A 26,886-nucleotide genomic window follows, 5' to 3' on the forward strand; every position below is an offset into this window, starting at 1 on the left:
ACCTGAACAGTATTGCTGAATATTAGAAAATAATACAGTGTGAAATGTGTTTTGATTCCTGTTTTATATATATTGTATATTTTTATATAACCTAATTTTATATATTATTCATGCAGTTACTGTTAACAAGTCTGCGTTGATAGCTGAAGGGGGAGGAGTTTCTACGCTGTGCCCTCTCACTGACATAAAATATTGTTCTCTTTTGCAACTCAGAGCAATAAACCACAGAGGTGACAGTTCTGACTCCTGTGAAATTATTGACACAACGCAGAGGGGTAGCTGGATCTGCAGTCCAGGGGTGGAGCAGAATCGTTCCAGTTACATAACCCTTCAATAAATAATGACAGTGAGCTCAGGCTGTTTAATGCAGTCATAGAAAACAGAATCATCATGAAAAACTCATGAAAACGTTATAAAATGTGTATAAAGTCAAACATTCCATTCGGCCCTGTGATATGATTGGCTGACAATAGCCAAAAACGAACAGTAGTTCCGCCCACCCAGCGTCTATTAGCTGTGAGAGAGCAGGGGGGCGGGGCTTAGAGGGAGAGAGATGTGACGCAGCGAAGGAGAGAGTGAAAGTAAGTTCAGTCTCTGCCATTAGAAGAGGATAGAAGTCCGGATTCACTCGGTGAGTTCAGAACTGAAGAGAATATAGAACAGAACCGTGTAGCTTAAAGTCAGAACCGGTTCTAAAGGTTCCTCAGATCCAGAACCGGTTCTTTAAGCTCAGCTCAGTGTCCGATTCCACTGGAAGAACCAGGATCAGCATGGAGATCTGAACCGGGCCTGGATCAGACCTGGACCTGGTCTAGATCAGACCGGCTGGAGAACAATCAGCTGTAACAGATCAATAATGCTGTAAACTGAAGAGAAATGCGCAGATATAGATTGATATTTATTGATCACAGTGTAGTTTACGCTGTTTAAAGCGCATTACTGCTTAATGTGGACTTTGATCTGTAGGGGAGATAAAAACACGGAACTGCTATAAAGGCGTGTTTATATGCAGTAGCGCTGTTTAACCAGCAGGGGGAGCAACGGAGCTCAAGATCACGTGGTGTGTTAGTGTTTTTAATCCCGCTGTTTTATATTATACTTAAATAATCTCTCTATTCTGATTCAGTAACATAATAATAATAATAATAATAATAATATTAATTATAATAGAACTGTGTGTATATTTATAATGTTGTGTAATGCAGTAATATTACTAATAATAATTAAATTATAATAATTATAATAACAGTAAATGTTTCTGTAATCTGTAGAATAATGTGTAATGAGGGTAAATCACACTGTTATGTATCGTTCTCTGTTTGTTTTGTTTTGTTAGTTTATCAGGTTTTGTTTAATGCAGTTCTGATGATAATATCATTATTGTAAGAATAAAGGTTTTATTGTAACGGCTGATCTGTTCTCAGGGGTCGGTGTCGGCAGTGTTCAGCTGTGTGTGAATGAAGAAGAGTAAATGATGGATCTTCAGAACTCCAGCAGTGGAGGAGGACCTCCTGTCCTAAAGTGAGTAAATTAAGTGATGGGTTTAATATGTAAAGTAGTTTTGTATTGTAATGGTTTCAGCTCTAATCCTGGAGCTGTGATCTGCATATTTTACAGTTTTAAAATATTGAGAACAGAGTTTCTCCTGGACCAGAGTCAGAACCCTGTGCTGTATTTAAACACAGAGAAACGCTTAACAAACCAGCCAGTTATTCTTATAGTAGAATGTGTTTCTAATCTGTATTTAAAGTGCATATCTGCCTTTAATATCTAATTGTTAATATTAATAATATGTTTCCTTCTGGCACAGTAACAGTATTAGGTGGTTGCTATAGCGATATTATGCTGTTGCTAGGTGGTTGCTACGGTATGGGGTGGTTGCACATTTATGTTCAAAAATATGGTCCATATATTTTAACATAAATGTGACGATTTGCTCAAAATCTGGATCGGATTAGTTTGTAGTGAAAGTGAACTCTGAACCAGATCCATTGTGAGGATCCGTCTCGGATTTTACCACACGCTGTCTGTGTTTACATTAGCATTAGAAATGAGGAAATCCTGATGTGCTGCATTTATATAGATCAGATGGAAGTGATTTTGGTTGTTATTAAAGCTGTGGAATGAAGCTTCTCACAGAAAGACTTGTTCTATTCTGTTCTGATCTGTATCTCTGTTAGAGTTCAGTATAAAAATATACCTTTTAGTTTATAATACAGTATAATTGTGTAATTGTGTAACTCTTACCAATACATGTTATTAACTAGACACAGATCTATAAAATACATATAGTAAATATGATCTAATCAGGTGATGACATTGTGACATCATAACAAACACACAAATATATTCAACAGTATTGTTAAAGAAATTAAAATATGTATATTTATTAGACGAGCGTTTTTCAGTTGACAGAAAGCTTCGGGACGCTTCTGGGACGGTTATGAAGAAGTTAGTCTGGAACCTGTGAATAAGTTTTAGTAAAGGAACACATTACTCCACACTTTACTCTCATCATGGATCATCATGAAGATCTGTTTACAGGGAGAAGAGAGCAGCATCTCCAGCCCCCAGTGGAGTGTCTATGAAGAGTGACCGGTCCATGGTGGATCCTCCAGTGTTCAGCAGTGGAGGAGGAAGCTCTGGGTCTCGGTACATCACTGCACTAAACTACTGTTCTGTTCTGAGAGTGAAGCTCTTCAGTTCCTGATCTTTATTAAAGATGTGCTGTGTGTTGGAGTTTCACTGTGTAAATGCTGGAGTTTCACTGTGTTTAATGTTAACAGAACTGAAACCCAGAGAGGAGCTTCTCCAGAACCCAGCTGTGTTTCTATGAAGAGTGACACGTCCATCAGGGATCCTCCTGGTTTCAGCAGTGAAGATATGACCTTTGAGTGAGTGAAACAACAAAACCCTTTCACTGATTTTTTACTATAATTTACCTTTTTAAAGCATAACACACACACACACACTGATAAAAACAATATCTCAGTAACTTTCAGAATTTTTTCAGAAAAAAGGATTATATTGTGATAAACTGCACTTAACAATATATTTAATATTTAATACCTTGACACAAACAAAAACATTAAATTCATCAGTTCAAATATCGAACAGTGCACGTGTGTGTAAACCATGTGACCTACCAAATATTCTAGAGTAAACAAATGCATCAGTGTGAAATTTGCTAAACAAAGTTATATTTATATTAGTGATATCAATCAAATTAAAATGAATTGTATTAATGGAAACAATGATCTGTGGTTTAATCTGTATTTAGTTATTTATTTATTTATTTTTAGTGGGTGTTATTCCCTTGGGAAGGGGACAACAATTGTTGTGTCTGGCAGACTAGATCTAGACTAGGAGCTAATGTCAGTATAAATTAGAATATTTTAATGTGCTTTAATGGATGAAATAAGAGTATATAATATATAATCCATATTTTAACTTGAACAACCTGGAAAGAAGAAACCTGCCATCAGCTGAGAGTGTGTGTGTGTGTGTGTGTGAGAGAGAGTGTGTGTGTGTGTGAGACAAAGAGAGAGCATGACAAAGAGACAGATTTCAACACAATGACGGTGTGTCAACAGTTTGGAGGAAAATAAAGCTTGAATTAAAGTGATTGGCTCGAGCGACAGCACAAGTAACCACGAGCACACTCACGACACAAACATGTACCAATGTGATGGACTTGTCACCTGCCAGTGTGAGCTGAGAGTTAGCCTATGCTAGCTAGCTCACCGCATAACCATTCTCAATGCACACGTGCAGCAAACTATCCTAAAACATCACCTAGTGAACACGTGGAATAAAGGCGTTTTGATTGTTGTTTTTAAACAGTAATTATCATACTCCATAATGTCAGCTCATACATCAACAACACAGTAATTAAGATATTATCATAGACAATATGTATCACACATGTCGTGGAAATCGACAAATGACAGTCAATGAGCCGGGATGCCAAAAAGAGAAGGTTTTTATTTTGAAGTTGCAAAAGGAAAAATACAGCAAGCAAGCGATAGCAGATGAGGTAGTCAGGAAATTCGGAGAGCCCCAAGTCACTCTTGACTGGCCTTTTTAAAGATGCCTCGTGCATACAGGAGGAAGGATGCTGAACAGATGTTCTCTTGAAAAGAGGAACCGAAAACGCACGAATAAGCAAAAGTCAAGAATAATTCATAAATCAGAAAGCTCTATTTACTATGACAAAACAGTTTCCAGGCAAACCTCGATTTCCATCTCTTTAGGAGAGAATAATTCATAAATCAGAAAACTCCATTTGCTATGACCCGCTCGTTTCCAGGCAGACCTCTGCTTTTATAATCTTTGCCCTTAAGTCTGAATGAATGGCCTTATCAGAGAATATAAGTTCACATAACACTCAATGATAAACTACAAGAATATAGTGTAATACAAGAATACAGTAATCAACTCTGTTACAGGGAGTAATAATACTGATTGAATGAATAATCAGTGTAATTGATTATGAATACATGAAGTAAATGTTGATTTTCCCTCACATTTCCCCCCTTTTAATCAAATTTTCATTTTGATTACACAATAAGAAAAAAATTTCCAAGCATAAATGCTGATTACAATGATATATGTCCGTGTGTCCTTCTGTGATGGTCAAATGCACAATGTCCTGCTGTTGTCCTGCTCCCAGAGCAACAAGGAAAAAATACATTAAAATCTTTTTCTCGGAATTCAGGGTTCTGAAGGTAGACTGCCTCAGCCCCACGTACGAAGAGCTTTATTCTGGCTCTTGATGTTTGCAATATCAGTGAATGAAAAGTATGAGTTGGTGTGTGATAAGACTATGTGTGTTTTTAATGAGATGTGTTTAGGAGTCTCTGTATGTAGTGTACTTTGACGCAAACGAAACGTTGCTGAATGAGTTACTTCCTCAATTCCGCTCCTCGGTCACAGCCAGGCACTGACGCCCCTGCTGTGTGCTGTCTGCTGCTGTGGGCAATTCAGCTGCCCCTCCTTCCTGCTGCGGCCTGCTGAGGGTCAGACTTTTCAGCTGCTGCTGTCTCGTCTCCTCCCGCTTGCTCTGTGAGCGATCTCTGTTGCTGCACAGCTGTCGAACCCTCGCCTATCAGTTGATCTGCGTACGTTGTTCTCTCAGTCACCTGGAAAGGCTCAATCCAGCCATGCTCGTTCCCCTTTCGTGCGTAATGGCGGAGTAACCCTCACTCTGTGTCTGGACTGGTCCACCTTTGCACCACGTTCTCCTTCTCCCCCTGTGTAAACAGATCTGAAACGAGACTTTTGTATTCGTTATAATCATGTTTAAGGTTCTCTATTCATTTTGGAAGTCTGTTAAGGGGTCCTCCGTGTCTCCTTCCTGCAAGTTAAAATACATGGTTAAAATACATTTATCACACTTAACTTGAGCTCTAATTTCGCCTTGGAAGTTAATTATTTCATATTTAAATTTTGTCTGTGCACAGATTTCAGCCCAATTTAGTTTTCTTACCTTCTTCAGTTGTCCTGATTTTCAGTTATACTCAATCATGATCTTTACTGTCAAAAGTGCTTTAGATCCCTAACATTTAGTCATTTTCAATTTTAAATTGTAACATTTAATTATCAACACCATTAATTACTGGCTTTTATCTTACTCTTGTTCACATCCCTTTCCCTTTTAGTGTAACTGCTTCCCCATGGCTATAACTAATCTCTTATAGCCAAATTAGCTTTTACAAACACTCCCAATTTTCACCACCTAGTTTACCACTAGACACACACTATGTCTCATGCACACACACAAACACACACACACAACTTCACCCACACAAGTACACATAAACAAACTCAAACACTTGTACTTCCACTCTCACAAACACTAACCAAGCTAAAGATCACACACCTCAACTCTGCAGCATCATTGTACAGACCATATTTTACTGCTTCACAGCCCAAAGCTGCTGCTTTAAACGCACCTGCTGTTAAACCTACCCCTGAATGCTTCCTGCATATCTTCTTATATTGTATTGATAATACTACATAGATAATAAAAAGGAACAAACATTTGGAAATATATCTGAATCATGTTTATTATCATTGCTCCATTCAAAGTTTTAATGATCAGCTGCTCTATTCTCCCATTCATCTCCACACTGATTGATAGAATATCAGGGCCCAAAGTTTTAGACTCTGCACAAACTACACATAATGTGGCTTCTGTCTCAGGAATGGTTCCATGTTGATGTACTGGGCTTTCTTGGGTTACTTTTGCTTTGACTTTAGCATCACCGCTTGTGGCTATATTATTTTACCTGCCACTTTAATTTTTCTGCGGTGTGCTATTTATTAAGAAATTATGATTCTGACTTTATTCAGTTCCCAAGATTTTTATAAAGCCTTGATTTCTAGATTTAGTTGATTTTATTTAGTGCTTTAAGAATTGGGAGAAGTGGAACGTGATTATTTTTCTCTGTATCAATCGTTCCATTACAAACAATAATATTATCAATATTAATAAACACAGGTGTTATGCTATGCTTTGTCCACGTTATTATACCAAGTAAATCCGAACAATGCTTTACATTTACTTTTCAATATTTTCAATATGTATTTATGCATATACAATGCCAAGCAGATTGCTTTTCACAATTATCAACAATACATCTATTTCCTTAAACAATTTACCAAATCTCACTTACTGTTTCCCTTGCTCCAAAAGTGGCTCACATGTTGAATAGTGAAAGTTCAATTTTGTGCTTTCTAAGTTTCTTATTTCTTCTTTTTAAATTAGGATTGAGTGTGTCTTAAAGTTAAGACTGTTACAATATTGCTGAAAGTAATTGCTCATCTGCATAGAGGTTGTTTTAAAACCAAACTTTAAAAAGATAAACAAGCTAAAAGTTTAAAAAATGCTCTATATCTATAAAATAATTATTGGGCAAATAATGGTGGCAATAATGATCATCTATTTACCTCTCCCCCTTTTTCTGAAACAGAATTTCTGTTTCAGAGAATTTAACACAAAATTGCTTCACCCTCTTACTGTCCATTGGGCCGGTCTGCCCTGCCCAGGCCTCCACTGAACACACACCCCATCACGTCATTCATCCACTCACTCTCCCCCTGGGCTGCACTTCCCTTCCACGATGTTTTCTCCGTTTTCTGTTAAAATGCATGTGGTGGTCAGATCGAGACTGTGCCTGTCTTAGGTTGTCCCTGTGTAGTACGTTGGGATCTTACCCGTCTTTGGCTAACCAGCCTAGCCCACTGAACCACACACAGCGTAGCAGCACTGTTTTATCAACATTCAGTGCTGTAGTGTTCCTGCAGGGTACAGCTAGGGAGCACAAACCCAGGTATGTCATACTGTCATAAACTCACACTCTGGTGTTCACCGTGAAAGCCTGTGCACGGCACCAAGTATCCATAGTTTATTATTTGTTATTATTGTATACAGATTTTATTTATTACCATCAGTATCACCTTTTCTCTCCCACTGAATTTAGCTTAAATTATTTGCTTTGATAACACTGCTCTGGAATAAACCCAAAAGAGTGCATGTCAATGAATAATTATTCAGATTTGGCATCTGTATCTCACAGATGTACCACAAAGTTAAATTTTGGTCCAGTTTTATTTAATATATACATAAATTATAGTGCTGGCTCTGCTTCTCAGATTGCAAATTTTACCATTATGCAGATGAAACAATTTTATATTGCTTAGCTGATTTTGTTCATGCTACAGCCAGAAAATTATGCATTTGTTTTATAGGTGGCATTGTATAAGCATGAAAACTAAATTTATGCTGTTTTCCAGATCTCTTTCTAGTCTAATTTAATACCGTAAAGCAAAACAGAGAGCTGCATTTTCAAACACATTTTATTTCCCCTTATTTAAAATGAGAAAGACCCAATTCACTAATGCTTGTATTACATCCAATACTGAGTTTCATTTTCAAATAAATAAGGTCTTTCCTCATTGGTTTCTGAAATCAACTATCCCTCTGAAGAGGATCAAAATGTCGGCATAGACTGAGATACATGAGATCACAGAGAAATTAGATATTACATCCGTCTTATATAAGTCTCATTCAGCTAGGACTGAACTGAGATCAGTCTGAATAAGAAACGAATAGTAAGATAATTGACTAAATCACCTGATAGAAAAAGCTGTGTTTGGAATGGCTCACTTATTAACTCATTCACTATTCACTATGTAGCATTTTCTATTTATTGAACTGATTATTTAACAATCAAACCAGAAACCATGTTTATTTGTCCTGCTCTGAGGACATCTGACACAGCAGTACTGCGTGGCATAGTATATTTTTATTTTTATTTTTTATTTGTTTTGCTAACAACCCCATAATCCCTTTATTAAATTCTCTAAATTCTCTAATTATCTATCCAGTCACACACCTCTCCGACATTATTCAACAACTTAATTATTTATATTAACATTTCCCCAACCTTGCTTACATTAAAGTACACTGTACTCCTGATTGGGTATTCACATTTTCACATTTTTATTTTAGAACTGTCTTATAGCGTATGCATATGTATATTATATTATATTTCTATTTCACATTAGTCACTGTCATAATAGATGTCATTGCACTTTACTCTGTTAATTATTTAATTATTTATGACCATTAGTAACATCTACTGCACCGCTCCGTTTACAGATAGATCTTTACCTTGTATAGTTAGGTTTTTTATATCCTTATATTTTCTTATATATATATATATATATATATCTACCCATACAAAAGCCTTTTCTTTTTCTCTCTGTGAGTCGCACTGTCGCACACACTTCTGTTTCACTCACTCTAAACAGGAAAAGACGAGAGGATAAAAACCAGACAGAAAAATTTAGAAGTGAGAAAAAAACGGAAGCGGTGCGGAGCAAAGCCAAAAAAAATTAGATATCAAAAAAAATTTTGGTAAGACACTAGTCTTTCAGCATCCCGTTCATTTTCCCTTAGAAAAATGTACTTTAACAAAGCTTCCCCCCTGGCCCGAGCTCCCCGTTCCCAACACACAGATGAGCGGATCGATCCTTTCACTCACAAGCAGGTTTGCGATCCTATCGCATTCCTATTTGCTCACAGCCCCGTCAAACTGTGCCCTCCGTTTTCTCAAAAAACCAGGGAAAAAAATCTTTAACCTTTAAATATCGTCATACAAAGGCGGGTTATCCGGCCCCAGGAACTAGTTCTCTGGGTTATGCCCCAATCCCGGATCGAGGCAACCACACAGCACCAAAGAATCACATGTTCCTGGGTTTGGCCTCTAACCTCTTCACACTAAACTCACCTATGTGCCAGGGAGCCCCAAAACCAGACAAGGAAGGATAACAAAAATATACTCACACGTGGTGCGGCTGCAGCGGCCCCGGACACCCCCCTCGACACCCAGAGAAAACGCCTTTTTCCTCTAAAAACAGTTGAGGTTCTAAGGTTGGGTTTCTTTTTTTTTTAACCCAAGAGCGTCCTCCGCTTTCTTCTGGAGTCTAGAGGTTCCGGTGCACGAGCAGCCCACCGCAGGGACGCCAAAATTTGTCGTGGAAATCGACAAATGACAGTCAATGAGCCGGGATGCCAAAAAGAGAAGGTTTTTATTTTGAAGTTGCAAAAGGAAAAATACAGCAAGCAAGCGATAGCAGATGAGGTAGTCAGGAAATTCGGAGAGCCCCAAGTCATTCTTGACTGGCCTTTTTAAAGATGCCTCGTGCATACAGGAGGAAGGATGCTGAACAGATGTTCTCTTGAAAAGAGGAACCGAAAACGCACGAATAAGCAAAAGTCAAGAATAATTCATAAATCAGAAAGCTCTATTTACTATGACAAAACAGTTTCCAGGCAAACCTCGATTTCCATTTCTTTAGGAGAGAATAATTCATAAATCAGAAAACTCCATTTGCTATGACCCGCTCGTTTCCAGGCAGACCTCTGCTTTTATAATCTTTGCCCTTAAGTCTGAATGAATGGCCTTATCAGAGAATATAAGTTCACATAACACTCAATGATAAACTACAAGAATATAGTGTAATACAAGAATACAGTAATCAACTCTGTTACAGGGAGTAATAATACTGATTGAATGAATAATCAGTGTAATTGATTATGAATACATGAAGTAAATGTTGATTTTCCCTCACACACACCCCTAATCTATATATAGAGACTGTAGAGGGATATGTTAGTATTGTTACTCTGACCTGGTGCCGGAGGAAAACTCCTGAATGGGGCGGGGTCGTGACGTGTTGGGTAATGTTAAAAGGCTTGTTGGGATAATTAATTAATCAATCGACTTATTGTTTGATTAACATGATGGTGATCATTTATTAAATGCTAATAAATTAAAAATATTATTGATGGTAAACTAAAGCTTATTTAAGCTCTGGATCGTTTCTCCTAACTTTACAAAAAATATTCTCCACTCAAAGCTTTATGACACAGAATACACCTTAGAACATATTTTGATAATTCATGCTGGAAAACCTTTTAGGTGTTTCCTTTCTAATTAAATTTATGTTGTTGCTGATCGACACTGTTTATAATTTAATTATATGTGATTATTCTTAATTGTAGAACAAATTAAGCATTGACTCAGTGGGTCAAAGCAACCGTTTTTTTACCTGTGCCTTAAAATTGTAGATAAAGAGTGACATAATTGCAAAAATCTTTATTTGACTTTATAAATCTTTATTATTAGAAAGTTAAGAAACATTTAGAAACGTGTTGGTTTAATGCAGGTTTATATTTTACTTTAATCTGATTTTCTGATATTCTTTATTTTATTAATAATAACATATTTAGTTGAAACAAAAGCTTTTTAGATCAGAGCATTTATTCATGTGGATTAAAGTGTGGATTTTCTTGTTATCCACAGTAAGAAGAAAATAAACATTTGCACGGAAAAACTGGACCACATATTCAAGGTAACTCCTAAACCATATATTTGGTGGGGTTATCCCTGATTTCTTTTACATTTCAGTTTAATTTCACTTTTAAAATTTGATCCAGCAAGGTAGCTCCACACCTCCTTCGTAGAATACGAAGAGCCCTGACATTTAAACGAGGCATTAATTAATAAGTGCAAAGAGAAGAGAACCTTATTAAAAAACAATGTTTACATGCCATGCCACTAGTACCATCACGGTACTGATAATGACAAACACATATATATGCCTCCTGCTACGTCAGGCTATGTGTAGTCATATATATATATATATATATATATAACAAGGAGGAGGAGGCAGGATGCAAGTGCAAGTCTTTTTTATTTTCCATATTTAAACTAACAAAGAAAGGAACACTAGGGAGTATAAAAAGAAAAGGTAACTAAAACAAAACACTATGAAACAGTGGATAAACTAAAATACTGAACCAAACAAGCAAACTAAGCAAACAAAGAAACAAACTAAATAAAGCAAACCTGAGACACTGAGGACAAACAACACAACAGGTCTGAGGCTAAACAAAACATTTAAACACGATCTGGAAAGATTAACGAACACGGTCAAACAAAAAGCGCGACAGAGAACAATGGATCACATGAGGTATTTATACACAGGCACACACTAGGGACACCTGTGGAAGTAATGAGGGGGCGGAGTTACAAATGAGACACAAGGTGACAACACTAATGGCTTGGGCAGGGCTAGGGCGGGGCTAGGGCGGAGACAGAACAACAACAATGCCATGTGCTCAAAAAAGCACATGGCTGGAAACACAAGACAGGAAAACAGGGCAGGAGCACAGAAAACCAAAAGAGGGAAAAACACAGGACAGACACAGGCTAATATGTGACATTACCCCCCCTCAACGGCGCCACTACCAGAGGCGCCGAGAGAGAGGGAACAGAAAAACAAGACAGGGCTAGACAAGACCTGGGGACGAACACAGGGGCTGGAACAGAGTCAGGAAACTAGACAGGGGGTACTAATTTGGACTGGAACGGAGACTGGACAGGTGGTAGAAACAGAGACTGGACGGGGGATGAGAACAGAGACTGGACAGAGGGCTGTACATTGGACAAGGACACAGACTGGACAGGGGGCTGAACTAGAGACTGGACATGCGGCTGGACATTGGACAGGGATGCAGACAGGTCAGGGGACATGAACAAAGACTGGACAGGGGGCTTAGACTGGACAGGGGACAAGGACTGGACAAAAGACTGGACAGGGGGCTGAGACTGGACAGGGGACAAGGACTGGACAGGGGACAAGGACTGGACAGGGGGCTGAGACTGGACAGGGGACAAGGACTGGACAAAAGACTGGACACGGGGCTTAGACTGGACAGAGGGTTGGACACTAGACAGGGATGGAGACTGGACAGTGGCCGGGAACTGGGACTGGACAAGACTGGGCAGGGGAACTGGGACAAATACACTTACTGGGACTGACACAAATATGGTGACAGGGACGGGAACAGGAAAACCACCAGGGACAGGAACGGGAACAAACACAGACACGGGGACCAGGACAGGGAGAGACATGGGAACAAACAAAACTTGGGGATGCCCAGGACTGGCTAAAGTCTGTGGGGTAGTTAGAGGGGCCAGCCTGGGCACAGTTCTTGGGCAGAGGTCCGGGGGCCTTGGGGTGGGCCTAGGAGCCCGTGACCTGGGAGCAGGCCTGGGGATAGGCCTGGGGGCATACAAAGTTCTGGGAGTGGGCACAGGGTCAGAGGCGGCCGGAACCGCGGGCACAGGGTCAGAGGCGGCCGGAGCCTCGGGCACAGGGTCAGAGGCGGCCGGAGCCTCGGGCACAGGGTCAGAGGCGGCCGGAGCCTCGGGCACAGGGTCAGAGGCGGCCGGAGCCTCGGGCACAGGGTCAGAGGCGGCCGGAGCCGCGGGCACAGGGTCAGAGGCGGCCGGAGCCGCGGGCACAGGGTCAGAGGCGGCCGGAGCCGCGGGCACAGGGTCAGAGGCGGCCGGAGCCGCGGGCACAGGGTCAGAGGCGGCCGGAGCCGCAGGCACAGGGTCAGAGGCGGCCGGAGCCGCGGGCACAGGGTCTGGAGCAGTGGGTACCACGTGGGCGGCAGGCACTGCTGGTGCTGGAGCTGAGGCTGGAGCAGCGGGAGCTGCTGGAGCAGCGGGAGCTGCTGGAGCTGGAGCTGAGGCTGGAGCAGCGGGAGCTGCTGGAGCTGGAGCTGAGGCTGGAGCAGCGGGAGCTGCTGGAGCTGGAGCTGAGGCTGGAGCAGCGGGAGCTGCTGGAGCTGGAGCTGAGGCTGGAGCTGCTGGAGCTGGAGCTGAGGCTGGAGCAGCGGGAGCTGCTGGAGCTGGAGCTGAGGCTGGAGCAGCGGGAGCTGCTGGAGCTGGAGCTGAGGCTGGAGCAGCGGGAGCTGCTGGAGCTGGAGCTGAGGCTGGAGCTGCTGGCGCTGGAGCTGAGGCTGCAGCAGCGGGAGCTGCTGGCGCTGGAGCTGAGGCTGGAGCAGCGGGAGCTGCTGGCGCTGGAGCTGAGGCTGGAGCAGCGGGAGCTGCTGGTGCTGGAGCTGAGGCTGGAGCAGCGGGAGCTGCTGGCGCTGGAGCTGAGGCTGGAGCAGCGGGAGCTGCTGGCGCTGGAGCTGAGGCTGGAGCAGCGGGAGCTGCTGGCGCTGGAGCTGAGGCTGGAGCAGCGGGAGCTGCTGGAGCTGGAGCTGAGGCTGGATCAGCGGGAGCTGCTGGAGCTGGAGCTGAGGCTGGAGCAGCGGGAGCTGCTGGAGCTGGAGCTGAGGCTGAGGCTGGAGCAGCGGGAGCTGCTGGTGCTCTTGAAAATCTGAGCTTCAGTAGCTCAAAGAGTCCCTCCACCGTCTTTGCCTTTTCAGGCCTTTGGTCAGACACAATGTCCGCCCATTGTGAAGCCCTACCCCTCAGTAAAGTCTTGATAAAAAGTACCTTTATAAGTTCTGGAAGGGTAGGGCACAACAAATGGTCGAGGTAGAGGGAACACTGCATGATGAAGCCCTCACAGGTCCCGTGTTCCCCATCATATTCACAGGGGGAAGACATCAATGAGGGTAATACCAGCGGCTGTCCGTCTTGAAGCTTGGACACAAGGCTCTCCAAAAACTCCTGCTGTTCCTGCATCGCCGAATACAGACTTGCTACATCCTCAGTAGGTCGCGCTTTATGTAACAAGGAGGAGGAGGCAGGATGCAAGTGCAAGTCTTTTTTATTTTCCATATTTAAACTAACAAAGAAAGGAACACTAGGGAGTATAAAAAGAAAAGGTAACTAAAACAAAACACTATGAAACAGTGGATAAACTAAAATACTGAACCAAACAAGCAAACTAAGCAAACAAAGAAACAAACTAAATAAAGCAAACCTGAGACACTGAGGACAAACAACACAACAGGTCTGAGGCTAAACAAAACATTTAAACACGATCTGGAAAGATTAACGAACACGGTCAAACAAAAAGCGCGACAGAGAACAATGGATCACATGAGGTATTTATACACAGGCACACACTAGGGACACCTGTGGAAGTAATGAGGGGGCGGAGTTACAAATGAGACACAAGGTGACAACACTAATGGCTTGGGCAGTGCTAGGGCGGGGCTACGGCGGAGACAGAACAACAACAATGCCATGTGCTCAAAAAAGCACATGGCTGGAAACACAAGACAGGAAAACAGGGCAGGAGCACAGAAAACCAAAAGAGGGAAAAACACAGGACAGACACAGGCTAATATGTGACATATATATATATATATATATATATATATATATATAGACTACACATAGCCTGCCTCCTAGCGTAGCAGCCGGCACCCAGTGCATAGGGGAGGTGTGCTATTCAACAAAGGTAAATACTCTTTTTTTTTATCATATTTCAAAAGTCAATTTTACACTGGAGTTCTCCTTTAATACTGATGCTATGTGATGCTACGCAGTAACATGATGTTTAAATCCTTTTACAGACCAAAGCATCCATTACTCCTTTTCTCCTCAGATCAGTGTCATCATCTCTCTCTCTGTACTGTAACAGCTTTACTGATTCTCTGATGTTTGTTTTTATTCAGAAGCTGCAGGAGAAGTTTATCTCTCAAGTGAAGAACGAGCTGAACACATTCAAGAAGCTCCTGAGTTCAGATTACCCAGCATGCTCTGAGGGAGAGGTGGATGATCAGAAGGAGGGGGTTCTGAAGGTCACACTGCACATCCTGAGGAACATGAATCAGACAGACCTCGCCAACACACTAGAGAGCAGTAAGAGTTCTGGGTCATGAGAATGGGGACCAAATAGTGCTAATTTGTTTTCTCAGTGGAGTTCTGCTTTTTAAATTAGAATAATCAGCAATAATTATCTGGATTTTGTGATAAGATATTGTGTCACAGCATCAAATGTATCCTTAAACCTAACAATTATCGACTGTATCAAAGTCGTTCTACACAGGGGTCTTTCATAAAGAGACACAGCTAATTACATGTTCCTTATTCTCTTCCTCTGTTATCAGAATTAGCCCCAGCATGTCAACGAAAGCTCAAATCCAAGCTGAGAGATAAATATCAGATACTTAATGAAGGAATATCGGGACATGTAAAGTCAGCACTTCTGAATGAGATCTACACAGAGCTCTATATCACAGAGGGAGATGGAGGAGATGTCAATCAGGAACATGAGGTAAAACAGATTGAAGCTGCATCCAGGAAAAGGAAAACAGAGGAAAGACCAATCAAATGTAATGACATCTTTAAACCATTACCAGAACAGAACCGACCCATCAGAACTGTACTGACTAAAGGAGTTGCTGGAATTGGAAAAACAGTCTCTGTGCAGAAGTTCATTCTGGACTGGTCTGAAGGAAAAGTAAATCAGGACATTCTCTTCATATTTCCACTTCCTTTTAGAGAGCTGAATCTGATGAAGGAGAAGAAGCTCAGTCTGGTGAATGTTCTTCAGAGCTTTTTCCCAGAAACACAAGATTTAAAACCAAGACATTATAGGAGCCACAAGATCATGTTCATTTTTGATGGTCTGGATGAGTGTCGACTTCCTCTAGATTTCCAGAACAATGAGAACTTGGTGAATATATGTAGCCGGTAGGGCTACAAGTAAAACTTTTATTTTGAAAGGAATCCCTGGGGGCAGCCATAGCAGTGGGGAAGCCCATAGGGAGAGTGCTAGAGATTACGGGGGGGGACTTTTATTTTGAAGTTCGGTGGTGGGGGCGGCCATTTTAGAGGGGCATTTTAGTCTCGCGGTAGTTTGCCAAGGATCGTTTGGTCTCGTTGGGTCACCGGTGGGCCGCAGGCACGGTGTGTAGTACCGGTAACTGGTTTAATGCGGATAATTATATCCTTGTTTTATAACTCGAGTGAGTTTTTTTAGAAAATAGACTGTTGCGATTCTGGATCCGAGGTGTGAAACCTCCTGAGGGGAGTGAGGAGCTTCTGGAGTGGAGGGAGACTGCGTGAGCTTGTGTATGAGCTAACCATATGAGGGTATGTTGTGCTTTCTGCCTTATAAAAGTTTAGCAGGTTTTAACTGTTTAGACTTATATATATATATATATACACGGTGTTTAGATTGCAGGAGGGTGATTGCGAGGCTGCCTAGGAGAGCTTAGCGTGGGCATTTATTATCAGGTATGAGATTATCCATGTTTGGTGTGTGGGGGGGGGGGTAATATTAGCTTATATCAAATTAACTAAAGTTGATTGTACATATTACAGTGAGAGCTTCACCTGGAGGGTGGGCAGGAGCTGAAGGAATACTCTTAATTGGGCAAATACTGCTGTTGCACAGGTAAATATTGAAGTTAAAATAAGCTAATACTGATTTTTAAGAAAAACTCAAAGGAATAATTGGGTACTTGTGTCTATGTGTGCCTTACAGGATGGCGCATGCCTGTGATAGTAGCCACTGTTCTACATACTGTTTTTAGAATGTTTTATTATATAGTTTAATTCTAGTGTTATACTCCCTGCTGTAGTCTCAACCTTGTGGGAGACCCAGTCCTAGTCCTAACTAGAATTTGGTTGATATAACCCAAAATACCGATTTAACCTACTGCTGATATTAGTGGGGTGCCTGAATCAACCCAAGTTACTAATTCAATAATGGTTAGGTTTCCTTTTTTTTATGGAGTATAACCTCAGTAAGCTCTGAGTAATTAGGATTCACCTCAGTATTGTATTTGGTTTTCAATTCTGGATGTATGGGTTTAATGAGTGTGTATATTTATTTTTCTAAGTTTGGGATTTGCTTTGTGTAGGTTGTGATTTTTTTTCTTTTTTTTTTTTTTTTGTTATTTTCATCGCAGTATATTTATATGCATGTGAGTGTAGTGTGAGGTGATACAGCCGTACTGAGTGTGAGCCCTTGGTTGCTCGAGATTAAAGTGGGTACATTCCTCTTTCTTGGGGAACCACCATTTGATACTTGAATAATTTTATTGTCTTGGAACATTTTTTAGCTACCCTAATAAAATTATCTACGTTTTATTTTATAATCTAAATACTGAATGAGTAAAATTGTGTTTATAGAATTGTGTATGGTTGTTTACCCCGTTGTGGGTTGAGAGTGTACTCTGACATTTAAAAACAAGAAAATAAAGATTCCTTGTTTGCATCAGACTCCATGAGAATGTACTTGTGTCCTTAACTGTTAGAGGGTGTATGTGGGACTAATAGATTACGATCAAAGGTTGAATTGTGGGCATTTTGGTCAATCTTTTTTTTTATTAGGGGTCTCCCACCCGATATAACAAGGGAGTGGCGTAGTCATATTGCCTTAAATGGTGGGTCAAGGTCACATTTATGGCGTAGTCGGCAGGATGGAGTTTTGATGCAAGAAAGGAAAAATTATACTTATAGTAAGATATAATCGTATACTAATAGTGGCTGTAGTTGTGTTGAATTTTGGCACCCCATGGTTTATATATAAGGGAGAACAGAGAACAGTGGCTATTATCTGAAGACCAGCTGGGATCCAGGACCAAACCTTCAAAGAAGATTTTTTTTTTTCCCTTCTTTGTTTTTCTTTTGGGGTTGGAGAAGTAATTTGTTTTGCTGCTTATCTTGGGACTCTGGAAATATATATATAGATAGATAGATATAACAAAAAAAAAAAATATATATATATATATATTTTTTTTGTTTTTTTTTCCCTTTTCCCTTTCCGCTCTCTTAATGTCTGTAGTAGATTCTGATATGGAAGAGCAGCTTAGAGTTTTGGCTGAGCGTGTACAACAGCTACAAGCTGATAATGAACGTTTGCGCTCCAATGTAGGGGCTAGTGCTAGTGCTAGTGATAATGCTACTGAAGGGAGTGTTAATCTTTCAGAGACATGTGGGGTAACTGAACGATATGTATATATGCCTAGAGAGAGAAAATGCCCTAGATTTTCAGGGAAACCTACTGATGTGTTAACAGTGGAGGACTGGGTTGAAGAGGTCCATCGGTCCTTGGAGAGCCGTCACATGTCTCAAATCGAGCAAGCGTTGTTCATATATGATCAATTGGACGGTGAGGCTAAAAATGAAATCAAATTCCGCCCCATTAGTGAAAGAAATGACCCGAAGAAAATTTTAGATATTTTAAAAGAAATTTATGGATGTTCTCAATCCTATATAGGCCTTCAGAAACAATTTTTTCAGCGTAGACAACTAGACGGGGAATCTTTACGTGAGTATTCCCACGTTTTGCTGTCCCTTATGGAAGCAATCAAACGTAGAAGCCCCCGGTTGATTTCAAATGCAGACCATCTGGTGCGTGATCAATTTATTGAACACGTAAGAGATGGTATGCTTCGAAGGGAACTTAAGCGATCAGTGAGACTTGACCCTAATGTTTCTTTTTTGACTATTCGCAGCGAAGCCATCCGATGGGTGGAAGAAGGCGAGCATGTGGGCAATCCAAGGGCCAGGGCGTATTCTTGTGACACTCAGGTTGAAGTCATGGGTGAGTGTAACATGGAAAGCCAGACTGTAACACCTAAAGCTAATACGGAACTATCTGAATTAAAGGAGTGCCTGAGAAAGCAGCAAGCACAGTTAGACATGCTGATGAACCATCTTTCCTTGACTAGCACCCACCCTCCGCCTCATAGGGAACCTATGGCTAATGCAGCTGGACAGTTTCGTTACGATCCTACAGGGAAGCCTATTTGTTTGCGGTGCAACCAGGTAGGACACATTGCAAGGTTTTGTAGGGCAGGAAGGGGACCAGGTATGGTGCCTAGAGGGGGGGACAGTCGCTCCAGTCCTAGGACGGGTGTGGTGGCCAGCATTTCAGAGCCGCAGGGAAACTAGAACCCTCTGGTGGCGAGAGCCAAACATCAGGTCAGGGTAAAGTGGGCTCAAGGTTAACTTCTGGGGATGGGTCAAAGCTTATGGGGGAGTGCCCGGTAGTAGAAGTAGTGATGGGAGGGGTTCCGGTGTCTTGTCTGTTAGACACAGGCTCCATGGTAACCACCGTGACAGAAAAATTATTTGATGAACATTTACAGTCTCTATCAGGCCAACTTCAAGAGTGTCGCTGGCTTCAACTCAGAGCAGCTAATGGGTTGGAAGTTCCTTATTTGGGTTATCTAGAGGTTGACATTCAAGTCTTGGGTAGAACTTTACCAGGGATGGGTGTCTTGGTAGTAAGGGATCCTAGTGATCCCCATACTAGAGTCCAAAAGTCCAAGGTTCCAGGTTTACTAGGCATGAATGTGATTAGCCCATGTTACAGCGAAATATTCCAGCAGCATGGTTCTTCCTTGTTCCAGACCACTCTTTTGCAGTCAAAAAGGAATGCCTGGAGACAGGTGTTTGCCGAATGCCAAAAATTAGAGTGTTTGCCAGCAACCGGGTATCTAGGACCAGCTAAGGTGGCCGGGCGTACAGCAGTGCGTGTCCCTGCAGGATCAGTGAAGTTGGTGGAGGCCATAGGAAACCAGCATTTGGGGCCATCACTGCAGTCTGTGCTCCTTGAACCGGGCAATGGAAGGCTCCCTCCAGGTATTTTATTATCTAGAGCTTTTCTTCCGTTTAATAGAGGACAGTTGGTTGTACCAGTGGTAAATGTAGAAACTAGGGATATATGGATCCCTCCCGCTACTGTGCTTGGAGCATTGTTTTGTGCAGAACAGCAGACGAGTAGGCAGGTACTGTCTTTTGAGGAACAGACTGGAGTAGAAGGGCGAGTAGCAGTGATTAGGTCCTTGAGTGTCGGACATAGCGAATTGGATTTGTCTAGTCTTTCTTGGCCTACATTGTCTACAGAGCAGGAACAGCAAGGAAAGGCTCTACTCCAACAGTTTAGTGGAGTGTTCAGCCATAGTGAGGGTGATGTGGGGTGTACTAACTTGATCGCCCATGAGATTCCTGTTTTAGATGATATTCCAGTTCGTCAGCGGTACCGCCGTCTCCCGCCGTCACAGTATGAGCAGGTCAAAGCCCATATTCAAGATTTGGTGGATAGGGAGATTGTCCGGGTGAGCTGTAGCCCCTACTCGTCTCCAATTGTCGTGGTCCAGAAGAAGGATGGGACGATACGGCTGTGCGTGGACTATCGACAGTTAAACGCCAAGACTCGAAAAGACGCTTATCCTCTGCCAAGGATAGAGGAGTCCTTGGATGCTTTGGCAGGGGCAAGACTGTTTTCCACCCTTGATCTTACCAGTGGCTATAACCAAGTTCCCATGGCTGAAAAAGATAAACAAAAGACTGCTTTCTGTACCCCATTTGGGCTCTTCGAGTTCAATCGAATGCCCTTTGGACTTTGTAACGCCCCGAGTACTTTTCAGCGTTTAATGGAGCGTATTTTTGGTGATAAACGGTTCCATTCGCTATTATTATATTTGGATGACATAGTTATTTTTTCTCCATCATTTGACACTCACCTACAGCGTCTGGAAATGGTACTGGGAAGACTGCAACAGTACAATTTAAAATTGAAACTTGAGAAGTGCCATTTCTTTCAGTCAGAGGTTCACTATTTGGGACATGTGATTTCTTCGAATGGGGTGGCAACAGATCCTGAAAAGATTCGAGCGGTTGCAGAATGGAGACGTCCCGAGACGGTAAAAGAACTTAGATCCTTTCTCGGGTTTGCGTCATATTATCGCCGCTTTGTGGACCAGTTTGCCAAAACCGCCGCCCCTTTGCATAAGCTGGTAGCAACCTTGCAAGAGGGTAAAAGGAAGATGAGTAACAGGTCTTTGGAAGGGAGGTGGGATAATCTGTGTGAGGTCGCCTTTAATGCTTTGAAAAATAAGTTAGTGACTGCACCAGTGCTAGCGTATGCTGATTTTTCAAAGCCATTTATCTTGGAAATTGATGCAAGCCATAGTGGTCTTGGGGCCGTTCTGTCGCAGGAACACGAAGGAAAGAAAAGACCTGTTGCTTACGCCAGTAGAGGGTTTCACCCAACAGAGAGAAACATGTCAAACTATAGCTCTATGAAGTTGGAACTCCTGGGGCTGAAATGGGCAATAACCGAGAAGTTCCGTGAGTACCTGTTGGGGGCCAAATTCATGGTATTTACTGACAATAATCCATTGAGCTACCTACAGACAGCAAAATTGGGAGCAGTAGAGCAGCGGTGGGCATCCCAACTGGCCCTCTTTGACTTTGATATCAAGTATCGCCCTGGAGGGGCGAATCGCAATGCTGACGCTTTATCTCGGCAGGTCGAGCGGCCACCCCCTGTGACGATCCAAGAAGTAACACCAGGGATTGCAGTACCATGTATTGACCAGGAATTGCCAGGGGTACAAAACACCGGAATGATTGCCGAAATGAACACTCTCCCTTTGCGACGAAAGGCTGACTTAATGGCTCTGCAAGCAGATGACCCCATTATTGGGGCATTTTTGGTGTACTGGAGAAGGGGCTACCCGCCTTCGGCAGAAGAACGAAAAACAGAGGCACGGCCAGTTCTAGAACTGACCAACCAGTGGAAAAGGATCAGAAACCATAGTGGAGTACTGTACAGACTAACTCATATGCCAGGGGAATGTAAAGAAGTATTACAGCTGTTGTTGCCAGAGGTATTAATATCTGAGGTGTTGACAGCTCTCCACGATAATCACGGACACCAAGGGTGTGAGAGAACCACTCACCTGGTAAGAGAGCGATGTTATTGGCCCCAGATGAGGAAGGAGATCGAGCAGTGGTGCCAACAGTGTTCTCGTTGTGTGGCCGCCAAAGCGGTGTACCCAAAGGTGCGAACTTTTCCAGGTAGTCTAATTGCTTGTAAACCCTTGGAGATTGTGGCAGTGGACTTCACAGTACTAGAGCGGGCGAGTGATGGCCGAGAGAATGTGTTGGTCGTGACTGATATATTTTCAAAGTTCACTCAGGCTTACCCCACCACCGACCAAAAGGCCAGTACAGTGGTGCGTATTCTGACCGAAAAATGGTTCTATCTGTATGGTATCCCTCAGCGAATACATTCAGACCAAGGTCGAAATTTTGAAGGAGAACTGATGAAGGCTCTTTGTAAGGTGTATGGGGTGGAGAAAAGCCGCACTACTCCGTACCATCCAGCCGGAAATGGACAGTGTGAAAGGTTCAACCGGACGATGCATGACTTGCTGCGAACGTTGCCAGTGGAAAAGAAGCGCAGGTGGCCCCAACATCTTCCACAGTTAATTTTTGCATACAATACTACCGTGCATCAATCCACTGGCCACACTCCATATGAGCTCATGTTTGGCCGAAAACCACAATTGCCCATCGACTCATTGCTGGGGAGAGTGGAGGAGCAGTTTATGGACGGATCAGTGGAAGATTGGGTGACGGAACAGAAAGAATTTCTTCAATTCGCTTATGCCAGTGCGGAATGCCACTTGAAAGCAGCAAGCACCCAACGGGCTCAGAAACATCAGACTGGGATAGCCCCAGTACTTCCTGTTGGGACTGTTGTTTTTAGGAAGAATCATGTGCAAGGCCGTAATAAAATTCAAGATGTGTGGGATGGCATTCGGTACAAGGTGGTGAAGTGTTTAGATGGAGATGGTAGAGTATATACAATTCGCCCAGAAGGAGAACAAGGGCCAGATAGAAACATTCACCGGACAGAATTGCGAGTGGTTCCGGGACAAGATGTTGCTGGCCCCGCAGACGTCCCGAAAGAAAAGCAGGGGGCCCCAGAAGAGGAGCAATGGGAAGGTAGCCAGAGCACAATTGAGGAGGAGGAGTCCCAATGTTGGGTGGTAGAGCTTGAAACTGACATTCCTACTACAGATCCGCAGCCTCCCCAACCAGAAGTTTGTCCACCCCAGCCAGTACAGGTAGCACTGAGGCGCTCAACAAGAACCACAGCAGGTAAACACTCAAACCCTCATAATCTCCCCCGCCCAATGGCTGATTCAAGGGGGTCAGAGGGGACTACAGTTCACCCGGTCCTTAATACAGTGCAAGGGTTTTTTAGACCCTGGTAAGAGCAGGGAAGGTTACCGAGACGGTGACATTTCAAAGTGGGGTTGAATGTAGCCGGTAGGGCTACAAGTAAAACTTTTATTTTGAAAGGAATCCCTGGGGGCAGCCATAGCAGTGGGGAAGCCCATAGGGAGAGTGCTAGAGATTAGGGGGGGGGACTTTTATTTTGAAGTTCGGTGGTGGGGGCGGCCATTTTAGAGGGGCATTTTAGTCTCGCGGTAGTTTGCCAAGGATCGTTTGGTCTCGTTGGGTCACCGGTGGGCCGCAGGCACGGTGTGTAGTACCGGTAACTGGTTTAATGCGGATAATTATATCCTTGTTTTATAACTCGAGTGAGTTTTTTTAGAAAATAGACTGTTGCGATTCTGGATCCGAGGTGTGAAACCTCCTGAGGGGAGTGAGGAGCTTCTGGAGTGGAGGGAGACTGCGTGAGCTTGTGTATGAGCTAACCATATGAGGGTATGTTGTGCTTTCTGCCTTATAAAAGTTTAGCAGGTTTTAACTGTTTAGACTTATATATATATATATACACGGTGTTTAGATTGCAGGAGGGTGATTGCGAGGCTGCCTAGGAGAGCTTAGCGTGGGCATTTATTATCAGGTATGAGATTATCCATGTTTGGTGTGTGGGGGGGGGGGTAATATTAGCTTATATCAAATTAACTAAAGTTGATTGTACATATTACAGTGAGAGCTTCACCTGGAGGGTGGGCAGGAGCTGAAGGAATACTCTTAATTGGGCAAATACTGCTGTTGCACAGGTAAATATTGAAGTTAAAATAAGCTAATACTGATTTTTAAGAAAAACTCAAAGGAATAATTGGGTACTTGTGTCTATGTGTGCCTTACAGGATGGCGCATGCCTGTGATAGTAGCCACTGTTCTACATACTGTTTTTAGAATGTTTTATTATATAGTTTAATTCTAGTGTTATACTCCCTGCTGTAGTCTCAACCTTGTGGGAGACCCAGTCCTAGTCCTAACTAGAATTTGGTTGATATAACCCAAAATACCGATTTAACCTACTGCTGATATTAGTGGGGTGCCTGAATCAACCCAAGTTACTAATTCAATAATGGTTAGGTTTCCTTTTTTTTATGGAGTATAACCTCAGTAAGCTCTGAGTAATTAGGATTCACCTCAGTATTGTATTTGGTTTTCAATTCTGGATGTATGGGTTTAATGAGTGTGTATATTTATTTTTCTAAGTTTGGGATTTGCTTTGTGTAGGTTGTGATTTTTTTTCTTTTTTTTTTTTTTTGTTATTTTCATCGCAGTATATTTATATGCATGTGAGTGTAGTGTGAGGTGATACAGCCGTACTGAGTGTGAGCCCTTGGTTGCTCGAGATTAAAGTGGGTACATTCCTCTTTCTTGGGGAACCACCATTTGATACTTGAATAATTTTATTGTCTTGGAACATTTTTTAGCTACCCTAATAAAATTATCTACGTTTTATTTTATAATCTAAATACTGAATGAGTAAAATTGTGTTTATAGAATTGTGTATGGTTGTTTACCCCGTTGTGGGTTGAGAGTGTACTCTGACATTTAAAAACAAGAAAATAAAGATTCCTTGTTTGCATCAGACTCCATGAGAATGTACTTGTGTCCTTAACTGTTAGAGGGTGTATGTGGGACTAATAGATTACGATCAAAGGTTGAATTGTGGGCATTTTGGTCAATCTTTTTTTTTATTAGGGGTCTCCCACCCGATATAACAAGGGAGTGGCGTAGTCATATTGCCTTAAATGGTGGGTCAAGGTCACATATAGAAGAGCAAACCTCAGTGGATGTTCTGCTGACGAACCTCATCAAGGGGAATCTGCTTCCCTCTGCTCTCCTCTGGATCACCTCTCGACCAGCAGCAGCCAATCAGATCCCTCGTGAGTGTTTTGACCAGGTAACAGAAGTGCGGGGTTTCAGTGACCCTCAGAAACAGGAGTACTTCAGTAAGAGGATCAGAGATAAGGACCTGGCCAACAAAGTCTTCACACACATCAGGTCTTCAAGAAGCCTCTACATCATGTGCCACATACCGGTCTTCTGCTGGATTACAGCCACTGTTCTAGAGAGAATGCTGAGTGAAGCTGAGAGTGGAGAAATTCCCAAAACCCTGACGCAGATGTTCACACACTTCCTGATCTTTCAGATCAAACACAAGAGCCAGAAGTACAGTGGGAATAGTGACACTCCTCAGCAGACTAGAACAAGTATCCTGGCTCTGGGGAAACTGGCATTCCAGCAGCTGGAGAAAGGAAACCTGATCTTCTATGAGGAAGATCTAAGAGAGAGTGGTATCGATATTAGAGAAGTGTCAGTGTACTCAGGAGTGTGTACCCAGATCTTCAGGGAGGAACATAAGCTGCACCTGGGGAAGGTCTTCAGCTTTGTACATCTGAGCGTTCAGGAGTTTCTTGCTGCTTTATATGCATTTCTCAACAGAAAAATTCCAAAAGAACAATCCACTGAACAACAAACCAGTAAACTCTTCAAGTTTTTCAGCAAGTCAACAATGACTGACTTCCTCAGCAGTGCCATAGACAGAGCCTTACAGAGTGAAAGTGGACACCTGGACCTGTTCCTTCGTTTCCTTCTGGGTCTCTCACTGGAGTATAATCAGACTATATTAGGAGTGTTGCTGACCCCAACAGAGAGGATCTCTCACAGCAATAAAACAGTCCAATACATCAAGGAGAGGATTGAGGAGAACTCATCTCCAGAGAAATCCATCAATCTGTTCCACTGTCTGAATGAACTGAATGATCATTCTCTGGTACAGGAAGTGCAGAAATACCTGAGTGGAGGTGGTGAGCGTCGTCTTCAAAAGGCCAGGCTCTCTCCTGCTCAGTGGTCAGCTCTGGTGTTTGTGTTGTTGAACTCAGAAGAAGAGCTGGAGGAGTTTAACCTCAGTAAATATGATCCATCAGAGGAGTGTCTTCTGAGACTGCTTCCAGTAGTTAAAATATCCAGAAGAGCTGTGTGAGTATTTTTATTTAGGCCACACAGTTTTTAATCAACTGCTGATGTGTAGAATCAGTTTCCATTCAATCACTGGTAGATTCACATTATTCACATTGTCACATATAAGCATGTATTATCCTTTGTGTGTAATAATAGTTAAACCATCATTTTAATGTTAACAGTACATGAAGTTTCTGTCTAAGACTGATTAAATACAATCTTAAAAATGGTTTTGGGCAAGTAATATGTTTTTGTTAAAATAAATGCACATCTCTTGCATCTTGCATCTCAATATGCTTTGGAGAAATTATTTAGCAATACAACAACAATTTTATATAGAACATACGTTTTAAGTGTCTGTATTTATTTCTAACCTATATATATGTTGGAGAAGGTGTAATGTTTTTCCAGAGTTTAACTGGGAAAATAGAATAAATTCACATACTCCAAAAAGCCTTGCTCATTCTATGTTTTGTTAAACATTTCCTTTTCTTTTTTAACTCATTATAATCTGTCCCAGAGCTTTTGGTGAACTGTATGCCCATGCTGATCACAAATAAAGTGGAGA

The 26,886-nt window shown here is 42.2% G+C and overlaps 3 protein-coding genes and 1 long non-coding RNA gene across 6 annotated transcripts in view; 3 read left to right on the forward strand and 1 right to left on the reverse strand.

Annotated features, from left to right (window-relative positions):
- LOC125801619 (uncharacterized) overlaps positions 1 to 26,886 on the reverse strand; it is a 155,336-nt gene that overhangs the window by 64,112 nt on the left and 64,338 nt on the right. The gene's annotated exons all lie outside the window — the stretch shown is intronic.
- The window catches only part of LOC125801100 (NACHT, LRR and PYD domains-containing protein 12-like), a 318,379-nt gene that overhangs the window by 33,180 nt on the left and 258,313 nt on the right, over positions 1 to 26,886 (forward strand). Inside the window, exon 2 of the mRNA XM_049477012.1 lies at positions 2,545 to 2,652. Within this exon, the coding sequence (XP_049332969.1) occupies positions 2,545 to 2,652 (108 nt within the window). The remainder of the gene's footprint in view (positions 1 to 2,544; positions 2,653 to 26,886) is intronic.
- Positions 1,435 to 26,886, forward strand: part of LOC125801200 (zinc finger protein 585A-like) — a 62,648-nt gene continuing 37,196 nt past the window's right edge. Inside the window, exon 1 of the mRNA XM_049477538.1 lies at positions 1,435 to 1,521. The gene's annotated coding sequence lies outside the window, so the exon portion shown is untranslated. The remainder of the gene's footprint in view (positions 1,522 to 26,886) is intronic.
- Positions 18,102 to 24,944, forward strand: LOC125801279 (uncharacterized). Of its 3 annotated transcripts, none has more exons than XR_007438656.1 (3): positions 18,102 to 19,928; positions 24,043 to 24,115; positions 24,206 to 24,944. XR_007438656.1 is itself a non-coding variant. In XM_049477732.1 (3 exons), the coding sequence occupies exons 1-3, from the start codon at positions 19,316 to 19,318 to the stop codon at positions 24,252 to 24,254; spliced, it is 735 nt and encodes a 244-aa protein (XP_049333689.1). In that variant the 5' UTR covers positions 18,412 to 19,315; the 3' UTR covers positions 24,255 to 24,944. The 3 variants fall into 3 exon arrangements, 1 of the variants encoding a protein (XP_049333689.1); XM_049477732.1 differs by having other exon boundaries at positions 18,412 to 19,928; XR_007438655.1 differs by having other exon boundaries at positions 24,043 to 24,944.

The sequence above is a fragment of the Astyanax mexicanus genome, chromosome 4 (assembly GCF_023375975.1).
Source record: "Astyanax mexicanus isolate ESR-SI-001 chromosome 4, AstMex3_surface, whole genome shotgun sequence".
In the NCBI taxonomy this organism is placed as follows: Eukaryota; Metazoa; Chordata; class Actinopteri; order Characiformes; family Acestrorhamphidae; genus Astyanax; species Astyanax mexicanus.

What these genes read in the sequence shown, in the direction of transcription:
- LOC125801279 (XM_049477732.1), top strand. Translation starts at nt 19,316, where the DNA reads ATGGGGGAGTGCCCGGTAGTAGAAGTAGTGATGGGAGGGGTTCCGGTG. An exon ending in CAATGGAAGGCTCCCTCCAG is followed by an intron (nt 19,929 to 24,042) that starts GTATTTTATTAT and finishes TACATATTACAG; the next exon opens with TGAGAGCTTCACCTGGAGGG. An exon ending in CAAATACTGCTGTTGCACAG is followed by an intron (nt 24,116 to 24,205) that starts GTAAATATTGAA and finishes TGTGCCTTACAG; the next exon opens with GATGGCGCATGCCTGTGATA.